This window comes from Bos taurus, chromosome 9 (genome assembly GCF_002263795.3).
Source record: "Bos taurus isolate L1 Dominette 01449 registration number 42190680 breed Hereford chromosome 9, ARS-UCD2.0, whole genome shotgun sequence".
Lineage (NCBI taxonomy): Eukaryota > Metazoa > Chordata > Mammalia > Artiodactyla > Bovidae > Bos > Bos taurus.
This window is the reverse complement of record NC_037336.1, coordinates 102,449,706-102,468,795: the sequence shown is the minus strand read 5'-3', so window position 1 is coordinate 102,468,795 and position 19,090 is coordinate 102,449,706. Positions and strand designations below refer to the sequence as shown.

General features: G+C 67.3%; 1 protein-coding gene across 5 annotated transcripts in view; it reads left to right on the top strand.

Annotated features, from left to right (window-relative positions):
* Positions 1-19,090, top strand: part of FRMD1 (FERM domain containing 1) — a 26,220-nt gene extending 7,130 nt beyond the window's left edge. The window contains exons 1-15 of one of the 5 annotated variants that reach the window (XM_010808763.4): positions 1,765-2,963; positions 3,265-5,298; positions 5,530-5,631; positions 5,766-5,881; positions 11,224-11,314; positions 11,777-11,856; positions 12,134-12,210; positions 12,994-13,180; positions 13,638-13,793; positions 14,039-14,104; positions 14,201-14,269; positions 14,863-15,037; positions 15,330-15,635; positions 16,793-16,875; positions 17,138-19,090. In XM_010808763.4, coding sequence (XP_010807065.1) covers positions 5,813-5,881; positions 11,224-11,314; positions 11,777-11,856; positions 12,134-12,210; positions 12,994-13,180; positions 13,638-13,793; positions 14,039-14,104; positions 14,201-14,269; positions 14,863-15,037; positions 15,330-15,635; positions 16,793-16,875; positions 17,138-17,341 — 1,563 coding nt within the window. In that variant the 5' untranslated portion in view covers positions 1,765-2,963; positions 3,265-5,298; positions 5,530-5,631; positions 5,766-5,812 and the 3' untranslated portion in view covers positions 17,342-19,090. Of the gene's footprint in view, positions 1-1,764; positions 5,299-5,529; positions 5,632-5,765; positions 5,882-11,223; positions 11,315-11,776; positions 11,857-12,133; positions 12,211-12,993; positions 13,181-13,637; positions 13,794-14,038; positions 14,105-14,200; positions 14,270-14,862; positions 15,038-15,329; positions 15,636-16,792; positions 16,876-17,137 lie in introns of those variants that run through there. The other 4 variants (XR_009495896.1, XM_010808762.4, XM_059890002.1 and 1 more) reach the window with 4 other exon arrangements.

The window sequence follows — 19,090 nt, the reverse complement described above, 5'->3', positions numbered from 1 at the left end:
GGGAGAAAGACCCCAGGCGAGCCCTGAGGCTGCTGTCCTGAGCCGAGGGCAGGAGGGACGGGGTGCCCAGGCCAGGGGGGAGGGGTGGCCGCAGGAGGGGCGGGGCACCCAGGTGGGGGGCGCGGGAGGGGCGGGGCGCCCAGGCCACCCCCAAGGCTGCTGTCCTGGGTGGAGGGTGGGGTGCCCAGGTGGAAGGGCTCGTCTTGTTTTCCAGCAATGGATGGCCCTGCGGGCTCCGCAGAGGCCTCCTGAGAGAATGAAGGAAGGACCCGCCAGGCGTGGGGTTAGGGCGGCTCGTATCTCCTCCCCGGCAGGCACCACGTGTCCCGAGAATTTCCTTCTTCGCCGAGACCCTCGCACCGGTTTCAGGGCAGAATCCTGCTTTCAGATGAGCAGGCCCACTGTGGCCGGGTCTGCCCTTGGTTCTGCTCAGCCCACGCGGGACTCCCCCGGCCTCACAGGACCCGAGAGCAGGGGCCGCGCCTGCCGGGCACTGCTGAGAAGTGCCCTCCAGCGTGCAGAGGGCTCAGAACCAGCAAAAAATCATGCTACGCCCGTCTGCTTTCAGTTCACCCTGCACAGAGTAAACGACACGCCCCTCCCCGCCTCCCCCTCTGCCCCACACCCACCGGGTCACTTAGGCCAGGACCTGTGGGGCCTCGGGGACCCAGGGACCCCTCCCCACTCTCTCGCTGCCGGCGGCCAGTCTGGCTTTGAACCAGCGGCCAAGCGCCAGCTCCGTGCCCAGTGCAGCCTCTGAGACCAGACAAGGCCCCAGCGTGAGGCCCTGGCACCTGGCAGCCTTTTGCCAAAACCCAGGGCACTCTATGCTGAGGGCAGGGGGCCCCAGTGGGGGCAGGGGCTTACTCTGGAGAGCTGGGCGGCGCCTCAAGCTGGAGAGAGGTGCCCAGCCGGCAGACACAGGTGCCTCACGGCCGTCTGTTTAAATAACTCGCTACTCGAAGCTCTAAGCCTTTGCTAATCTTCGCTGACCTTCCCTGTAGCTCAGAGGGTAAAGAATCTGCTTTTAATGCAAGAGACCCGGTTTCCGTCCCTGGGTCGGGAAGATCCCTGGAGAAGGGAATGGCAACCCACTCCGGTATTCTTGCCTGGAGAATCCCATGGACAGGAGTCTGGCGGGCTACAGTCTGTGGGGTTGCAAAGAGTCGGACACGACTGAGCAACTAACACTACTGCTAACCCTCGCTAAACGCGGGAGAAGGCACGTGCTTCCACAGCGGAGGGTGTGCCAGACGCCCGCAGACCACGGGCCTGGCTGACCTGCCCCCAAAGCCCCTCGCCCCCGGCTCCGGCTACGTGCGGTTGGGCAAACTGCCCTCTGCACACAGCTGGCCTTTTCTCTGGGTGGGGAGGGTGGGGTCATCGCGGCTCTAAATCCTAGGTTCACGGTCCTGGCCGGGTCAGCAGAGAGGAGGCTCCCAGAGGGAATTCTAAGAATCTGCTATCCCAGCTGAAGGGCAGCTGGAGCTGCGGGTGGGCCCGGCCACCGCTCGGTGACGACCGCTGACTCATGTCCTTTCGGCACCTCCCTGCTCCCGGGCTGCATTGCCCCGGGGGTCAATCCCAGGGGTCCTCCGCCATCCTCATGGGGCTGGTGAGGGTGATGGGCGCTGGTGACTGGAGTGGTCGCAGACCTGAGCACACCCGGTGTGCCCCCTGCCGCCTTGGCCCCCGCACCCCCAGCTCCCCTTTCTCAGCCTTGGGGGTCGGGCTGACATGGGTGGGGAGTAACTGAGAGCCTCGGGGACCCCCTGCCGCCTGGCCCCCCCCGCCCCCTGCGCCCCTTCCTTAGCCTCGGGGGTGGAGCTTGGGGTCTCCACCCTGTTTCCCCCGTCAGCACCCCCCTACCCCGGTCCCCGCCTGCCGTGCTCCTGCGAAACTGGGAGACGGGAAGTGGGGGTGGGTGTGCAAGTGCTGCTCAGGGGACAGCGGCCAGGACGTGGGAGGGGCCAGGACCGACAGGCCCCCAGGACCGCATTCTGGAAGCGGCACTGCCAGGCTGAGTGGTGGCGGGCTGGGCGGGGGGCCGTGGGGAGGGGGCAGCAGGGGGCAGTGATCACGCCCAGGGGCTCTATCCCAGACGTGGGCCCAGGCCCTTGGTGGGGTGAGCTCTACCCAACCTCAGGGGCCCCGCCTGTTAGGGCCCTGCCCCCTCAGCCAGGAGAGCTACGCTCTGACCCGGGTGCTGCCTCTCAGGTCACCTCTGCCCCCGCTGACCCTGTGCCCCTCTGTTTGCTCTGTCCTGGGTTCCAGGCCCCGGTTCCTGAGAACTGTGTGGACTGGAAAAGGCACGTGCCCCATCACGGGCCCTCAACCCAGCTCTGTCACCCAGCCCAGTCAGGGCGGGTCCAGGAGTGGGTCCACCTGGGCCCAGGTCCCTTCGCTCGCGGCTGCTCCCGGACAGGGCTGGTGGGACCCGGAGGAGCTGCGGGCCTGGGCGGGCTACTGGGGTGGCAGAGCATCGGGTGTCTTGGGCAGCAGCCCCTGGCGTGTCGTGGGCAGTGGCCCCTGGAGTGTCGTGGGCAGCGGCCCCTGGCGTGTCATGGGAAGAGGCCCCTGGCGTGTCGTGGGCAGCCGTCCCTGGCGTGTCCAGGGCCATCCCTGCCGCTGTGATGGGCATGACCCTCGCCCCAGCGTGTACACTGTCATGGGGTCTCTGGCTCCGTGGGTCCCCCGGGCCCATGCCTGTCACCGTGGTGTCCCTGGATCTCAGCCTGAGAGTTGCGCCCAGAGGTGCCCTGTGATGTGCCCTGCAAGGGTGGCGGGGTGAGCCCAGGGCTCACCTCCACCTGCAGGGGTGGGGAGCGGCCCCCCAGTGAGTAGCGCTGATGCTGAGACGTGAGGAATTCCAGCGCGTTCCTCCCCGCAGGGCCCGCGGTGGCGCCTGGGCCGGAGGTCAGCAGAACAAGAGGCGGCTTGTGCGCCGAGCAAGTGGACGGCAGGTGCTCTGCCCTCACCCCCGCTGGGGCACTGGGTTCTCACTGAGGTCCGGAGGCATACGGGCGCGCGGGCAGCGGGGAGAGCGCCCTGTCCCTGCCCTTCCCTCCCTCCGGCCGGCTCTCCTCTTCTCCTCAGCTGCAAATGCAGACAGTCCTGGGCACCCTCGGGGCATCCCGCCCGTGTCTCATCACCAGGTCGGGGCTGCTGGGGGTCCTCAGTTCCCAGCAGGGATACATCGGGGAGGCCCCAGCACTCTGCACACCCCGCACCCGGCGGCAGTGAGACCCCTGTGCTTCCCACCAGGCTGAGTCTGCCGCTTGGAATTCAGAGCCGCCCTGGACATGCGGTGAGAGCTAGAGCACGTCTCTGAGTCCAGCGAGGTCTGCAGTGGGGGTCTCAGAGGCACTGGAGCAGGGGCCTCTCTGCCTCAGGCTCCCCACGGATAGAGTCAGCAAGCCACATTGCCTCTGGCCAACTGCCCCTCCAGGAAAAGTGGGAATAAAAGTAGCAGCTTAAGAAGCAGCAGGGGCTGGACCCGGCTGCTCACTGGACACGGGGTGGGTCAGGCAGGTGACCCTCGAGGGGGCAAAGTGCACGTGGCTGGGCTGGGCTGGGGGGTGGGGGCGGGCGGGGCTGTCACGGCCACTCAGCCAGCAGCTCCTCCTCCGGACTCAGGTTCCTTGTCCATAAAGCAAGCCGTTGCGACCATCAGAACCGGCTCCCTGAGGGGCAGGTGAGGTGCTGGCCACAGGCGGCGCTGACTCGTCTCACACACACACTGTCACACTCGCGACACAGGGCACGCACACACACGCTTCAGGCACGCTCACGCACGGCACACACACTGTCACACTCACAGGGCTTGCACACACACTCACACTCACAGGGCTTGCACACACAGTCACACTCGCGCTCACAGTGCACACACGCACGCTCTCAGGCACACATCAGGGCACACAGACGCTCACTCTGTCACACTCGCACACGCAGGGCACACACAGGCACACACGCCTGCTAGAAGCGGCTTTCCTGGCAGACGTATTCTGTGCACCTGTGGAAGGACTTTTTGTGGTTTTCTACCATTTTATAGCGTATTTTAATGGCGTGATTGAGGTATGATTTACATGTAAAAAATACATTCAAATGAACAATGGAGTGCCGTGCCCCCGCGTCTGACCGTGGCCCGTCCCCGCCTGCGGCCGCCTCCAGCCAGGCAGCACCAACCTGCTCTCTGCCTCCGCTGTGGCCTCGTGCACGTGTCGCGGACTTGTGTAAATTGTGTTCTCCGGTTGGCGTGATTTTTTGACATCTGTCCACAAACCAGCCCTTTGCTCCTACTTACTGCTGAATGGTTTTCCTGAGTCGTTTTGTGAAACCTGTACTTCATGGGCCTGTGTTTTGGAAGCTTTATTTCTGAAACACTCTTGGCAAGCCCATCTCGTCGTAGAGGACACGGACCAGGATCCAGAACCCGGGGCAGAGCCCCTGTGCTGTGCTCGTTAGCTGCCCGGTGGGGGCTGCCGTCCGTTCCCGGCGCCTTCGCTGGAGGAAGCCCCGCTTCTGCGCCCCTGCCTGCACCCCCGCGGGTTCCCGTGCGTGTGTGTCCGGGTGCGTGGCTGCCGCCGCTCGGACACTCATGGAACGGGGCCGTGCCCGTGTCTGTTCTTCCGCATGGCAGGACCATCTGTGGCTCACAGGGCATCACGGGCGGTGAGTCGGGCAACCAAGCGTACATGCAGGGTCAGGGGGCAGCGTCTGCTTTCCGGCTCTCCAGCCATCTGAGACATCCTTAAGTTGCAGGTTAAAGGGACACACATCTTGGAGGAGAGCAGGGCTGCATTGACCCTGGAGACAAAAGGCAGGGCAGCAGGCTGTTCAGATTCCCTTGACCCCCACAGTGGGCGGGGGCAGGGTGGGCAGCGAGGGGCAGACAGAGCCCAGGCCTTTGCATCTCCCCGCCCACGGCCCACGCCTTCCAAGCCCTGGGGGGCGGGACGTAAGGACAGAGGGAACCAAGTTCCCCAGAACGGCCAGCCACCCTCCGGGGCCTCCTGTCTGTGGCCTGGAAGCCTCTCCCAGCCCCACTCAGAGGGGCAGCTCAGGGCCCCCAGGCTCACCCGGGGTCAGACACTCAGCCTGCTGGCCGGCGGCGGGGGCGGAACCCACCTGTGGGCCCGCCCGTTCCCTGCACTCCCAGCAGCTGAGAGGTCAGGAGCTCCACTCTTCAGGGCCTCTGGCCGGCACGAGACAGTGATCCCGGCCTGAAGGCCAGGGCGGTCTTTGGGGAGACCTTGTCTGGGGACTGGCCTGGCTACCTCTGGGTTCACCTCCCTCCAGGTGTGAGGGCAGGCGGGGAACTATGGAGACCTGGGGCACCTGCCCCCGGGATGCCCCTCCAGCTCCTCCAGGCTTCCCCGCAGTGGCCCTGGGTCTGCGGTCCACGTCGGGGGCCTTGCGGCCACGATGGGGCCATGCCCAGTCCTTGACCTGGAGGAGGAGGTGGTCCGCCGGGGAGAGGGGTCAGCGGGAGCAGGGTGGAGCTAGCCTCTGTGTTTATTTGCATTCCAGGCATCGCAGCTACTTAGGAGCCTTGACCTTGGCCTGGCCCCATTGCTGGTGTTTTCCCAGCCAGAAGCTCACAGGGCGCTCATCCCCGGAAGCTGGCAGCTGGTGAGTCTGGGTGCGGCGCCCTGCCTGCAGCCATACGGCAGAAGAGGGCCCCGTGCGTGGGGACACGCAGCCCCGTCCCTCTGGGGGCAGGCCGGCTGCCACCGCTTCCCGGCCCTGACGAGTCCTCCCCACAGAAGCAGACGGAGGACCCTGGTCCTGAGAACCGTGTGCACCCAGAAGGATGACAGCAGAGCTCCGGGACGTCTTGGTGCTGCTGCCCATGCGGGAGCAGCTGCGGCTGGCTGTGGGGGTGAGCGTGGAGGGGAGCAGGGCCTGGGGACGGGGGGCCGTGAGGGTGAGCGTGGAGGGGAGCACAGCCTGGGGTCAGCAGGGGCCGGGGGTGAGCGTGGAGGGGAGCAGGGCCTGGGGATGGGGGGCCATGGGGGTGAGCGTGGAGGGGAGTAGGGCCTGGGGATGGGGGGCCATGGGGGTGAGCGTGGAGGGGAGCAGGGCCTGGGGACGGGGGGCCGTGAGGGTGAGCGTGGAGGGGAGCACAGCCTGGGGTCAGCAGGGGCCGGGGGTGAGCGTGGAGGGGAGCAGAGCCTGGGGATGGGGGGCCATGGGGGTGAGCGTGGAGGGGAGCAGGGCCTGAGGTCAGCAGGGGCCAGGGGTGAGCGTGGAGGGGAGCAGGGCAGGGCTCTACCTGGGGACAGCATGGGTTTGACCTACACCACTGGCCGCCCCACACCCCGGAGAAATGGACTCTAGCTCCGGCCACCTTCATGGGGCGTGTGTCCCTCTCGCTCTGCAGCCCCTGGCTGTGGCTGAGGCGGAACACAGCCTGGAGCCCGTGTCAGGCTGTGTCCTGGGGCTGAGAGCTGCCCTCTCCCCCTGCGGTACCCGCATCCTGCCCTCTCCCCCTGCGGTGCCCCGCATCCTGCCCTCTCCCCCTGCGGTACCCGCGTCCTGCCGTCTCCCCCTGCGGTGCCCCGCGTCCTGCCCTCTCCCCCTGCGGTGCCCGCGTCCTGCCCTCTCCCCCTGCGGTGCCCCGCGTCCTGCCCTCTCCCCCTGCGGTGCCCTGCATCCTGCCGTCTCCCCCTGTGGTGCCCCGCGTCCTGCCCTCTCCCCCTGCGGTGCCCGCGTCCTGCCATCTCCCCCTGCGGTGCCCCGCGTCCTGCCGTCTCCTCCTGCGGTGCCCCGCGTCCTGCCCTCTCCCCCTGCGGTGCCCGCGTCCTGCCGTCTCCCCCTGCGGTGCCCGTGTCCTGCCGTCTCCCCCTGCGGTGCCCGCGTCCTGCTGTCTGCCTCTGTGGTGCCCAGCGTCCTGCCTGGTGCCCCTGCAGTGCCCAGTGTCCAGCGTCCAGTGGGTCCCATCCCTTCTGAAGCCTCATCCCGGGACCTGGAGGGGTTGGGGTGGACTGCAGGCAGCTGGGTCACAGGTCTGGAGTAAGCGCTACAGCTGGTTAGGGGACCAGGCTGAGACCTGGGCGACGAGAGTCAGGCCCCTCCCGCCCTGTCTGTGAGTGACCGTGAGGTCCTGCCTGGGGGAGGAGACCGCGGTCAGTCCTCCCAAGAAGGGGGGAAGTCGCGTTTACACAGCAGGTGTCCTCCCCAGACCCCAGAGCTTCCTGACTCTGAGAACAGGTGCCGTCACAGGGCCCGGGTCCTTCCTCCCTCCAGCCTTCACTGTCCACTCCCGGCGTCCCTAGTGGCCAGGCTTCCCCGAAGTCTCATCCCGAGTCTTCAGGGAGGGGCTCTCACACGAAGCCCCCCCCAGCCCCGCCTCCGCATAGTCTCGCCCTCCTCAGCGATGCCCACCGTGCGGGCCTCCGGTGGACACGAGGCTCGGACCCTGGAGCCCCCGCCTTCCCTGCGAAGGGCAGCCCCTGCGTGCTGGGCCGGGGGTGTGGGGCAGGGCTCCATCGGACGGTGTCCTGGGGCTCTCACGGCTCAGGCCGTCCTCTCAGGAGCCGTGTGCGCTGCCACTTATGAACGCTCAGCAGGCACGGGGGCACAGCGGGCGCGGACCCCGGGCGGAGGCTCTGAGGCAGCGAGCAGCCCATGGGCTCCCAGCAGACGGCCCCGCGGTCTCAGGCCGAGAAGCCGCTGTCTGTCCCCGTGGCAGGGGTGATGTGCGCCGATGCTGGGTCACGAGTCGTCTGTGAGGACCGGCACAGCCCTGGGGACCAAGCTCGCCTCCCCACCGCCTGCCCCAGGGACCCTCCGCAGGCGGCCTCGGAGCCCCGCGGGCGGCCAGCACCGGGCACGCAGGCGGGACCCTGCTTGCTCCGCCGTCCCTGGAAGGGGCTCCTGGAACACAGGAGGGACCGGAGCCCGCCCCCAGCGCCCTGACAGGACGCCCCGGGCAGCGGCTGGCGTGCGGGGCGCGTGGGGCCTGGTCTGAGCACACTGGTCTGAGCTGGGGCACGCTGGGCAGGTGGCCGTGGCGGACTCAGAGCCGCCCCGGGGCCTCCAGCACTAGGCGGCTAGGGGGTCAGTGACGGGCGGGCGGTTCCAGCCGGGACCTTGTCGTGGCTGCCATCGGGACGGGGTCTCCCACTCGCCCTGGATGCTGCCTTCAGGTTCTTCTGCGCCCCGTGTGGCCCTCGGGGCGGCTGCTCTCCCGGGGGTCTGAGCTGCAGGCCCCTCTGACCCGTCCTCTCTTCACCGTCCGGCCCAGGGCAGCCCCTTCCGCACTGACCTGAGCCCTGCTGTGTCGGGCTCTGCCCGCTCCCTTCACCCTCCCGACACGCAGCCCAGGGGCCCTCCCCAGCACTGATGTGACTTCCCAGATGGGGAAACTGAGGCCCAGGGTTGGGGGGAACTGGGAGCCCAGCTGGAAGCCCAGCCCTGTCCCAGAGCCTGTGTGCGAGCTGGCTGGTGCAGGCCTGGCTGCCCCTGCCCACAGGGCGGGGCGGGGAGCGGGGTGGGGCCCCGCTGCGGTGGGCTGCTGGGGAGGGAGGGGGCAGCCCTCACCTGGCCAATGAAGGGATTGATTCTGATGGCCATCCCTGACCATGAGGAGGAAGCTCCTGCTTCTGTACCTCCTTCCTGGGAACGCGGGGTGGAGGGGGCATGAGGGACGGGGGCACAGGAAGCTGCTGTCCACAGGGACGCGTCTGTCTCGTGAGCTCAGCTGGCACGGGTGCTCGGGCCCCATCCATGGACTCTGTCTCTCTTTCCTCGCTGCTCCCCTTGCCGGCCCGGCCTGTCTTATTCAACTTTAGAGGCACAGAGACGTGTCTAGGGAGCTGGCTGCTCCCTGAAGGGGAGTCCTCAGGAAGGGTTTTTGGTGTTGGTGGTGTTCTGTTGCTCAGTCGTGTCCAACTCTTTGCGACCCCATGAATTGCAGCATGCCAGGCCTCCCTGTCCATCACCAACTCCCAGAGTTCACTGAGACTCACGTCCATCGAGTCAGTGATGCCATCCAGCCATCTCATCCTCCGTCGTCCCCTTCTCCTCCTGCCCCCAATCCCTGCCAGTATCAGAGTCTTTTTCAATGAATCAACTCTTCACATGAGGTGGCCAAAGTATTGGAGTCCCAGCTTTAGCATCAGTCCTTCCAATGAACACCCAGGACTGATCTTTAGGATGGACTGGTTAGATATCCTTGCAGGCCAAGAGACTCTCAAGAGTCTTCTCCAACACCACAGTTCAAAAGCATCAGTTCTTCAGCGCTCAGCTTTCTTCACAGTCCAACTCTTACATCCATACATGACCACTGGAAAAACCATAGCCTTGACTAGATGGACCTTTGTTGGCAAAGTAACGTCTCTGCTTTTGAATATGCTGTCTAGGTTGGTCGTAACTTTCCTTCCAAGGAGTAAGGGTTCACTGTGTCCTTAGAGCTGCTGCAGGCCGTGGGGAGGGGGCAGCAGGAGGACCTGGGGGAGGAGGGGAGGGAGGTGCTAGGTGTGGCCCCGCCCACGTGAGCCTGGCTCCACAGGGACCCTCGGGGGCAGGTTCCCTGGAGGACGCATGTCTAGAAGGAAGGTGAGCCCGACAATGCAGACACGGAGCTGGGCTGTGGCGAGCCCCACAGGCTCCCCGCCCGGGCCTGCAACCTGGGGCCAGCTTAGTTCCAGGCACGTGCACGCCGGGCTGAGCGCACGGGCGGACCCCGTGTTTACCTGCACTGCGGCTTCACACCGAGCGTCAGGAGACAATGGCTGGGAAGACCCAGATGCTGAATCACCATCCTGGCAGGCTGAGGGACCGACCCTCAACAAGTCAGATGGACAGTGGCAAGGCCAGCCCCCCAGGAACTGACCACTAAGAGGCGGGACGCCCCTCTGAAGACGGTGTGGGTGCCCCGATGACAGAGCTTCCCGACGTCCCAGGAGCCACGGCCTCCCCAGGAAGCCTGCAGCAGCATCCTCGGACACCCCGGGCCAGGCCCCACGCTCAGCACGCAGGGCCACTGCGCTCCAGCCCCACGGCCGCCCTGGGGTGAACGGGTCCCTGACCTGCGGCCTCCACAGCCAGCCTCCCACGCACAGACTCAGCGCCACAAGGTAGCTTCCATCCGTCGGGCCCAACCACCAGCCCGGGAAACGCAGACGGAGGCCCAGAGGCACCCAGGAGACATGTTGGCCACGGGGACAGCACCTGGGTGCCCCGAAGTCGAGGCCTTGAGCTCTGTCCAACCAACAAAGCAGGAAAACGCTGACATTCGTGAGACCACTGGAAATTTAAACCTGTGGGATGTTTAGTATAATGGGCTTTTTAGGCAGACTAAAGCGTTTTTGGACTGAAGGATTTTTGGACAACGGAAAGCAGACCGAGCGAGCGCACGCCCTCCTCTGGGCACACGCGGGTGAAGGGCCACTTGGGTTCTGACGGTGCAGGGTGGACACATACCCAGGACGGGCCGCGCGGAGCTGGGAGGGGCACAGACCACCCCCCCGCACCAGAGGCTCCTTTCAGGGGTGCCCAGGAGTGGCCTAGCAACGTTGGCTTAGGGTGGGGAGGCGTGGGGGCACCCAGCCTCCATCCCTGGAGGAGACGGGCTCTCTCTGGGGTCGGGAGGCGTCGGGGGCACCCAGCCTCTGTCCCTGGAGGGGGCGGGCTCTCTCTGGGGTCAGGAAGCATGGGGGCACCCAGCCTCCATCCCTGGAGGGGGCGGGCTCTCTCTGGGGTCGGGAGGCGTCGGGGGCACCCAGCCTCCATCCCTGGAGGAGACGGGCTCTCTCTGGGGTCGGGAGGCGTCGGGGGCACCCAGCCTCCGTCCCTGGAGGGGGCGGGCTCTCTCTGGGGTCAGGAGGCATGGGGGCACCCAGCCTCCATCCCTGGAGGGGACGGGCTCTCTCTGGGGTCGGGAGGCGTCGGGGGCACCCAGCCTCTGTCCCTGGAGGGGACGGGCTCTCTCTGGGGTCAGGAGGCGTCGGGGGCACCCAGCCTCCGTCCCTGGAGGGGGCGGGCTCTCTCTGGGGTTGGGCACCCCCTCCATCTTTCACAGGAGGCCCACTGCATGCAGGGACATCTGGTTGTCAGCCCGGGAGCCTCCGGGGACCCTGAGCGCTGACCCCGCTGGGTGGGAAGCCCCTGAGCCAGGCCCCTGCGCACCAGCTCTGCTCGGTGGAGCCCCTCCTTGCACCCCCGCCCTCCCGGGGCTGCCCTGCTCTGCGCCCTGAGGGCCTCCTGCCCCTCCCACAGGTGCAGGCCACCGGGCGTGAGCTCCTTCAGCAGGTGTGCGACCAGACCGGCATCAGGGAAGCCCACTTTTTCGGCCTCAGCGTGGTCAGAAGTAAGCAAGCACCGCCCAGCGACCCCGGGACCCCGGCCCATTCCCAGGGCAGGGGTGGCGGGCGCTCGGGGCAGACGATCCCCGGCCTCTGCCTGGTGCCCGCCGTGCCGTGCTCCAGGGGCATGGGGGGATTCCTCCTCACTGCATCAGAGCACACACGTGCTCACACAGGCAGTCACACGCACACTGGCACACATAGTCACACACATACTCAAGTATTCACATGCACACACGATCACACTCACGCACACCATCTCACGCTTACATGCTTCTACATTCATACCCATGCACCACTCACACACTTGCATTATACTTACATGCACATACTCGCATGCACACACTCACACGTGTTTACACATTCTCACACTGGTGCACACAGGCACACTCACGGTGGCACTCATGTGCACGCACACACTCACACACTCCCAGCACGCTCTGCCCAGGCCCTGCCTCTCTTCGTAGACAACGAGCACGTCTTCATGGATCTGGAGCAGAAGCTCAGCAAATACTTCTCCAAGGACTGGAAAAGAGAGACATGTGGAGTAAGTCAGCTCCCGGGCTGCTGGCCCTCGAGTGGCCCGTCCCCTGGGTCGTGGCATGGAGTTAGCCCTGAGGGTGCAGGCGAGTGCCCCTACTGTTCTGGACACTTGCTTTCCCTTCTACCAACGTGACATAAAGCCACGAGCAGCCCACAGGACGCACGTGGGCTCGGGCTGGTCTGCGGGGGTGGGGGTGGTGGCTCCGTCCGGCGCTCCAGCCGGCGGTCAGCCCCCACCCCAAGGCCTCACTACGGCCTGCGCTCCACGCTTCCAACCCCAGGGCCGTGGCAGGCCGGGCGCCCCCTTCGTGGCCTTCCTCGGGGTGCAGTACTACGTGGAAAACGGAAGGCTTATCAGGTAGGAGCTCGCTGTTCTCATGCCGTCCTGGAAGGTGATGAGCTGTCAGGCCGCGGCCGCTGAGGCTGGAGGGGAGGGTGGGGGGCAGCCGGCGTTTCCAATCAGATGCGTGTGAGGACCAGGGTACAAACGAGCGCATTTCAAGCGCACATGTCTTTATGCCCTGGGCTTAGGCTTTTCCCCAGGGGGTGGGGCAGGGTCGGAGGGTTCCTGCACAAGTAGGGGGCTGCTCTCCTGCCGGTGCCCCCCCGGGTGGGCACACTGCAGGCTCCTCCTGAGCTCCTGGGCTGGGTTCCTGAGAGAACCCCCTGGAGCCTGAGTGGGGTAACAGGGGCCCTGGAACCTGGGCCTAGGCCTGGGGGTGAGCAGGGCCTGGGTCCAGGAACCACCCCCCAGCGTGTGAGCTGGGCCCCCACGAGCCTGCCCAGGTGTGCCAGGTTCTGGAAGAGTCTCAGGGTGCGATCAGGCAGGTGGGGGGAGGGAGGGCGGCCCTGTGCCATGGGGCCAGTCACGCCAGTGGTGTTAGAAGTGGACTTGGCCCTGGGTGCCCTGCCCCCGGCGGTGCGAGGAGTGAGCAGAGAAAAGGGGCCCACCCTGGGGCGTGGGCGGCTGCAAACCCATCTGCAGGCCGGTCCCTGGGCCCCACTCACCCGGAGTCTCAGGAGCCGCACGTCCACCTGTGCCTGCCCCGCCGCCAGGCCCCGAGGGCCCGGGGTGACCGGTCGGGGTCCAGGAGGCCGAGGGACGCCGGAGTGGCCCCTGAGCCCACCCGCCCGCCCGCAGGGACCGCGCGGCCCGGCACCTGTACTACCTCCAGCTGAAGGAGCGCGTGCTGCGCTCGCAGTGCGCCCACCGCGAGGAGGCCTACTTCCTGCTGGCCGCCTACGGGCTGCAGGCCGACCTGGGCGACCACCGCCGGTTAGCGCACGCCGGCCGCTACTTCCAGCCGCAGACCTACTTCCCGCAGTGGGTGAGGGTCTCTCTCCCTCCCGGGGGCGGGGGTCCACGGGAGGGAGGAGTGGGGGTGAAGGGCAGGGGAGCGGGTGGGGGTCGGGTCCGGGGAAAGTTCACGGAGGCGGGAGAGTCCACTGGGGGCGGGGGAGGTTGGGGGCGTCCACAGCGGGGCGGAGCCCATGGGGGGCGGGGTCCACTGGGGGGCAGGGAGTCCACAGGGGTGGGCGGGCAGCGTCCACGGAGGCGGGGGTGGGAGGATCACGGGGGCGAGGGGCGAGGGGGGAGTCCACCGGGGGGAGGCTGGGGGTGGAGTCCACGTAGGTGAGGGTATCCACTGGGGGCGGGGTATCCACGGGGGGCGGGGTGGGGGCGGGGAGCGGGAGGAGTCCAGGGGGGCAGAGTCCACCCGGGGCCAAGGCGGTTCATCGGAGAGGGGCGGGCGCAGGCTGGACCAGGCTGCGGTCTCCCCACAGCTCATCGCCAAGAGGGGCAGCGCCTATGTCCTCAGACACGCACCCGCCCTGCACCGCGAGCAGCGCGGCCTGAGCCCCCGGGAGGCCGAGCTGCGCTTCATCCGGGAGGCTTGCCGGCTGGAGGACGTCCCCGTGCACTTCTTCAGGCTCTACAAGGTCCCTGCCGGATGGGGGGGGCACGCCTCCCCAGGGCCAGGACAGGCCGAGCCACCGGGGCCCACCAGGACGGGGGAGGAGGGGCAGTGTCCCCACAGCCATCCCAGGACCATGACCCAAGGCCAGAGGGGAAGCGGGAGGAGGCCTGGGGACCCCAACTCAGCCCGCAGACTCCCCGATCCACCAGTGAGGATCTGTGGGGAGGTCCGCGGGCCTCGACCTCACTGACATCTGTGTACCTTTAGGATAAGAAGGAGGACCGACCCACCGTCGTCCTGGGCCTGACGCTCAGAGGGCTGCAGGTCTTCCAGGTGACTGCAGGGGCCCCTCCCCCGGCCCCACCCCAAGCGCTGGCCTTGCCCCTCCCCTGGCTGACTGTGGACGCGGCCGACTCTGCTGTCTTGCAGGAGGTGAACCACACCCCGCAACTGCTCTACGACTTCCCCTGGCCCCATGTTGAGAAGCTGGCCTTTCTGGTGCGTGTCCGAGGGTTAAGGTTAGGGGTGGGCCTCTGCCCCCAGGGGAGCCTGGCAGACGCTTGTCCTAAAGGGCATTGACCGGGCACGTCATCACCCACGAGTGCAGGCCCAGCCTGAGGTCTGCGTCGGGGGCGGGGGGTGGTCAGGCCTTGTAGACAGCACCCGCCCTGGAAGCGCCCTCCTGAGGGGCCAGCTGCCCGGTTCTTGTCACCAGGAGAACTTCTGCCTCCTGGGTGGGGACAATAAAGGAGTCAGCAAGGGGCCATGGAAACCCTGTACCACGGGTTCCACTTCTAGACCTCACGGCTGGGCCTGCACCCGGCGGGGGCGGAGGGTGGGCACTGGGGGCGGGCGGGCCATCGGCTCCTTCTCAGGCCTCAGGCGCCCCACATGCCGTGGGCCCAGGGGTGCAGACTCCCCCAGCCCAGAGCAAATGGCCTCACGCTACAGCTGCTCTCAGCCCCCCACCCTGCTCCAGGCGAAAACGGAGAGCGACACAGAGACTGGGAGGGAGCCTCCCAGCACCAGGCCTGGCGATGCCGCCGCCTGGTTTCCTCGTGAAGTCACACCCCGGACTCCTCTCTGCTCAGGGCAAGAGGTTCGAGCTCTGGCCACACGGGCAGCCCGCGGCCCGGAGGCTTGTGTACCACACGGGCTGCGCCTGGCGCTCCCGCCACCTGCTGCGCCTGCTCCGTACCAGCCACCAGCTGCACCTGGGCCTGCAGCAGGCGCGCCAGCAGCTGCAGCTGCTCGAGGAGGCGGAAGGTGGGTGCCATCCCCGCCCCGCCCGCAGGCCCTGCGTGCGAGCATGCGCGGTGCGCCTGTGCGTGCGCTCAGGCTGAGACGCGAGAGCCCTGGGGCAGAGACGACGAGGCCGGGTGACAGCTTCCGCCTGGGTTGCGGGCGGTGACGGCGGACACGGGGGCCCTGCTCTCGGGTGGCACCTCCCTCCCCGCCACCACACCTCCGGGGAGGCCTTGGCTCGCAGGGCCTGGCGGCGGGCTGGACCCCAGGGCTTCCCGCGCTGTTCTCACGGCCGCTGCCCCTCCCCGCACAGAGAAGCAGTGCTACCGGGAGTCCTACGTCAGCGACGCGCGGGATGGCAACCAGGACCCGGAGCCGGCCGGCAGCGGGGACCACGCAGGGCCAGACCAACGTCCCCTGAGTCTCTGCTCGCTCCTCTCGGCCGGCAGCTGCTGCAGCTCCCACGCACCGGCCTTCGAGGTCGACCCCCAGCGGGCGGGGCCCGAGGAGCCCGGGGAGATGTCGGTGGACGAGCCCGAGGGGGTCGCGGCGCTCCCCACAGAGGAGCCCCCCTGCAGCCCAAGCACCAGCCGGAGCAGCCCTGGCTGCGGCGGCAGAGGTGGGCGCGCGGGGTCCCCCCGGGGCCAGGGGAAACGGAGCCTGCCACCTGGCTAGACCCCGGCTGAACCACCGCTGTGGGCACCACTGGAGGCCAGGGTGTGCGTGACCCTGGTTCCTGGGCACTCGGTCACATGGGAGTCCCTGCACCAGGGGGCGGACGGGGAGGGGCAGGGAGGACCGGGGCTCCCTGCAACCACGGCAGGTGGCTGCCCCTGCCCCCCTGCAGCCGGTCCCTTGTAGGGAGCCGGGCCCGGCCATCACCCCTCGTTAAAGACCCCACCGCGGGAAGGCGTTCCACCAAGAGCCCACCCAGCTTAGCATGGTCCTGGTCCTCAGAGATGCTTCCCCAGTAGGTCTGGGAGTGGGGGGCCCTGAAGGGGTCACCCCAGGAAGGTTACACAGACTCTGCCAGTCCCTGGGTGTCTGTAGCACCTTGGAGAGTGGACGTGATGAGTGCAAGGGACCCGCCACCCAGGTCCACCTAGAGTCACCCAAGGTTAGGCAGGGCACACAGCACCACCCAAGGCCACCCAGAGTCACTCAGGTCCCTAGGGTCACCCAGCATCATTCAGGGTCACCCAGTGATCACTCAGTGTCACACCCAGGGTCACACAGTGGGTTTGCGTCAAGCCGCCCTGTCCACTTCACCTTCTGAGGGTCTGGTCCTCCGGTAAAGGACAGACTGGCCCCATCCCTGAGGTGTTGTCCGAGCGTGTGGTCTGTGACCCAGCGTGAGCAGTAATGTTAGTAATAGTAACGTGGCATCTTCCTGGATGTCAGAGCTTGGACAACCTCAGCAGCCAGTGTGGAAGGACGGGCAGCGGGAACTGGCAGGCGGGCATGGGGGTGGGGGGGCTCCTGGGGAACCATCTGAGGGGAGGAGCCCAGGTCGCCCACAGAAACCATCGTTTCCTAAAGGTGCTCTGACCCCTGGCATGGGGAACACGTGTGATAGTCTTTGGGGTTGCAGGTGACCTGCAGGCAGGGGTCCGAGGTCACAGACTGCCGCTCTGCAACCCCAGGCCTGGGGGTGGGCGGTGTGTGAGCCACAGACGTGCCCAGTCTGGTCTCCGAGGTGGGTCCTGGGGGAGGCCCCCCTCTGCCGGGAGCAGGGGGGTGTCCCCAGGCCCTGCTCACACCCCCTTGCCCCCGCAGCCTCCCCGCAGCAGCCGCTGGCCGTGGTGCAGGTCACGCTGGTCAGCATGAGGGCCCCAAGCGCGGAGGCCACCCTGCACCAGGTCGGTCCCGCCGTGGGCCAGGCAGCTGGCTCTCTCCCTGCTCTCCAGTCAGGCCAGGGGCCCCCCAGAGGGCCTACGGGAGACTTGGTGGGCAGTGGAGGGCGGGTGAGGCTTTGGGGGCGAAGCAGGTGGGGGACTGAGAGCTTGGCCTGGAGTATGGGGGTCTTCCTGGGTGTATGTGTGAGTTAAGGGGGCGGGAAGTGGAAGGAAGCCGGACCACGACGGGGCAGCTACGGGACAGCCTCGTGGTCTCTGCCTGCAGGTCCTGGAGGCCAAGGCGGCAGCTGGACACGCAGACCAGCACAGCCGAAGCCTGGGCCACACGCGCCCTGAGCCCGCCCCGCGCCCAGCACCCCGCAGCCGTGCCCTCGGCCGAGCGCTGGACTCCGGGCCGAGGGGGTCCGTGAACTCCCTGTCCCCCAGCCGGCTCCAGAAGGACCAGCTCCCGGAGGAGTTTGTGGTGTAGACGCCTCCAGGGGCTGCTTCACCACCACGGGGCTCAGTCCACGCCACCCGCTCTACCTGCCTGGGGCTCTGTCCCTGCAGCGCGGCTCTATCCACTCGGGGCTGCACCCACCCCCCGGCTCAGTCCCTCTGTCCATCCGAGCCGCCACCCCGAGGCCCCCACCTCCCTGGCCACACTGAATGCGGCCTCTGGCGCTGCCCCCTTCTCCTGCAGAGGTGTGGGCCACCTCTGACTGCCAGGCCTGGAGGTGCCCAGCAGGCCTCACCTGCCCTGCCGTGGGGACCATGGCCAGTCTGAGCTCCTTCCATCCGCCTCCAGGAGGCAGAAGCCAAAGCTTGGGGGTCTGGTCCCTGCTCAGTGGGGTGTGTGCTGACTCCAACCTGCAGGGAAGGGGTCTTAGCAAGCTTCCCAGGAGCCTGGAGCTCAGGGTCACTGTCGTGGTCGCTGCACTGGCCACAGGCTCCCCAGCCCACCCTGTCTGCAGCGCCTGCCACTCACAGTCCTGGGCCCGCTGGACAGAGGCCCCTGGGGGAGGTGTGGGCCCAGCTACGTAGGCCCAGACCCCCAGCGGACCCCACCCTGTCTGCCGTGTGTACACAGGAGGCACTGGGCCTGGAACCGCAGGGCTGCGTGGACACTGGTCCGGGAGCTTGTGAATCTGGCGACGGGAAGTGGGAGGGACAGGCTCAACCACGGTCCCCTCTGAAGGCACGGAAGGAATGTTCCAGAAGGAAGCCTTGAGTGTCCTCCTTTCGCGTCACAAGTCAGGCTCTGAAGGAGCCAACCCCCCCCCCCCCACCTCCAGCCCCAGTGTCCGTCCGGCCCCAGGCCATCTAGATGTCAGGCAGCCCCGGCCTCTGGTCAGGTCAGCCCCGGTCACCACCACCCCTGGGCCGTTTGTGGCCACCGCCCCCTCCCCGCATCAGGAGGCCGGGCTGGAGGTTGGGGGAGATGGAGCGAGACCTCCCCCTGAGCTTCACCACCTCTTCGCTTGGCATCACTGGTGGCTGAACGGCTGAGTGGAGTTTCACAGGGATTTCTGGAAAAGCACGCTGAGAGACTTTGACCCTCGCTGGAGGCTGCACTGTGGGTGTCTGAGAGGCAGGTGAGGCCCAGCGTCCTGCTTGGGGTTGGGCCCGCCGGGTGAGGGGCGCTGGGAAGGCGGGCTGCAGGTGTGCTGTCTCCCGTCAGAGTCAGGGCGGCCGCCCCCGGGCTGAGATACAGCCCCCGCCATCCCACCCGGAGGGCCCTGCGTGTGTGGGCCCTTCTTGAAGCCGTCCACCTGAAGGCCAGTGCAGAGGGGCTGGGCTGGGCCCAGCTGGGGCAGGGACCCGCCTCGTGCTGGCGTTCTGTCTTCCCAGACGTTCTGGTGCACGTCTCACCTGCCTCCTCACCCCAGATGGGCCCCTGCCTCCCTTCCAGAGGCTCTGGGGGGCCACTCTGGGGGGTGGGACTCCACGGGCAATGCCAGCCTGAGGCAGGTGACAGGCACCTGGGTGTGGGCGGTGTGGCTTAACCCACCACAGGTCCTCCGGCCTTCCCCCTTGCAGCCCTCCGCCCTCTTTGGTTGCACTGACCTGTGTGGTTCCAAGCGCTGTGCCCGAGATGGCACCGTCCCCCCAGTTCAGGATGGAACCTGAGCCCAGGGGGCAGAGGGTGCAGCCCAGTCTTAACTGGGCCTCTGGATCCTTTTTGTGAAAGCAGTCTTGTTTGTGCACACACCGGGCACAAATAAAGAGCTGGATGCTG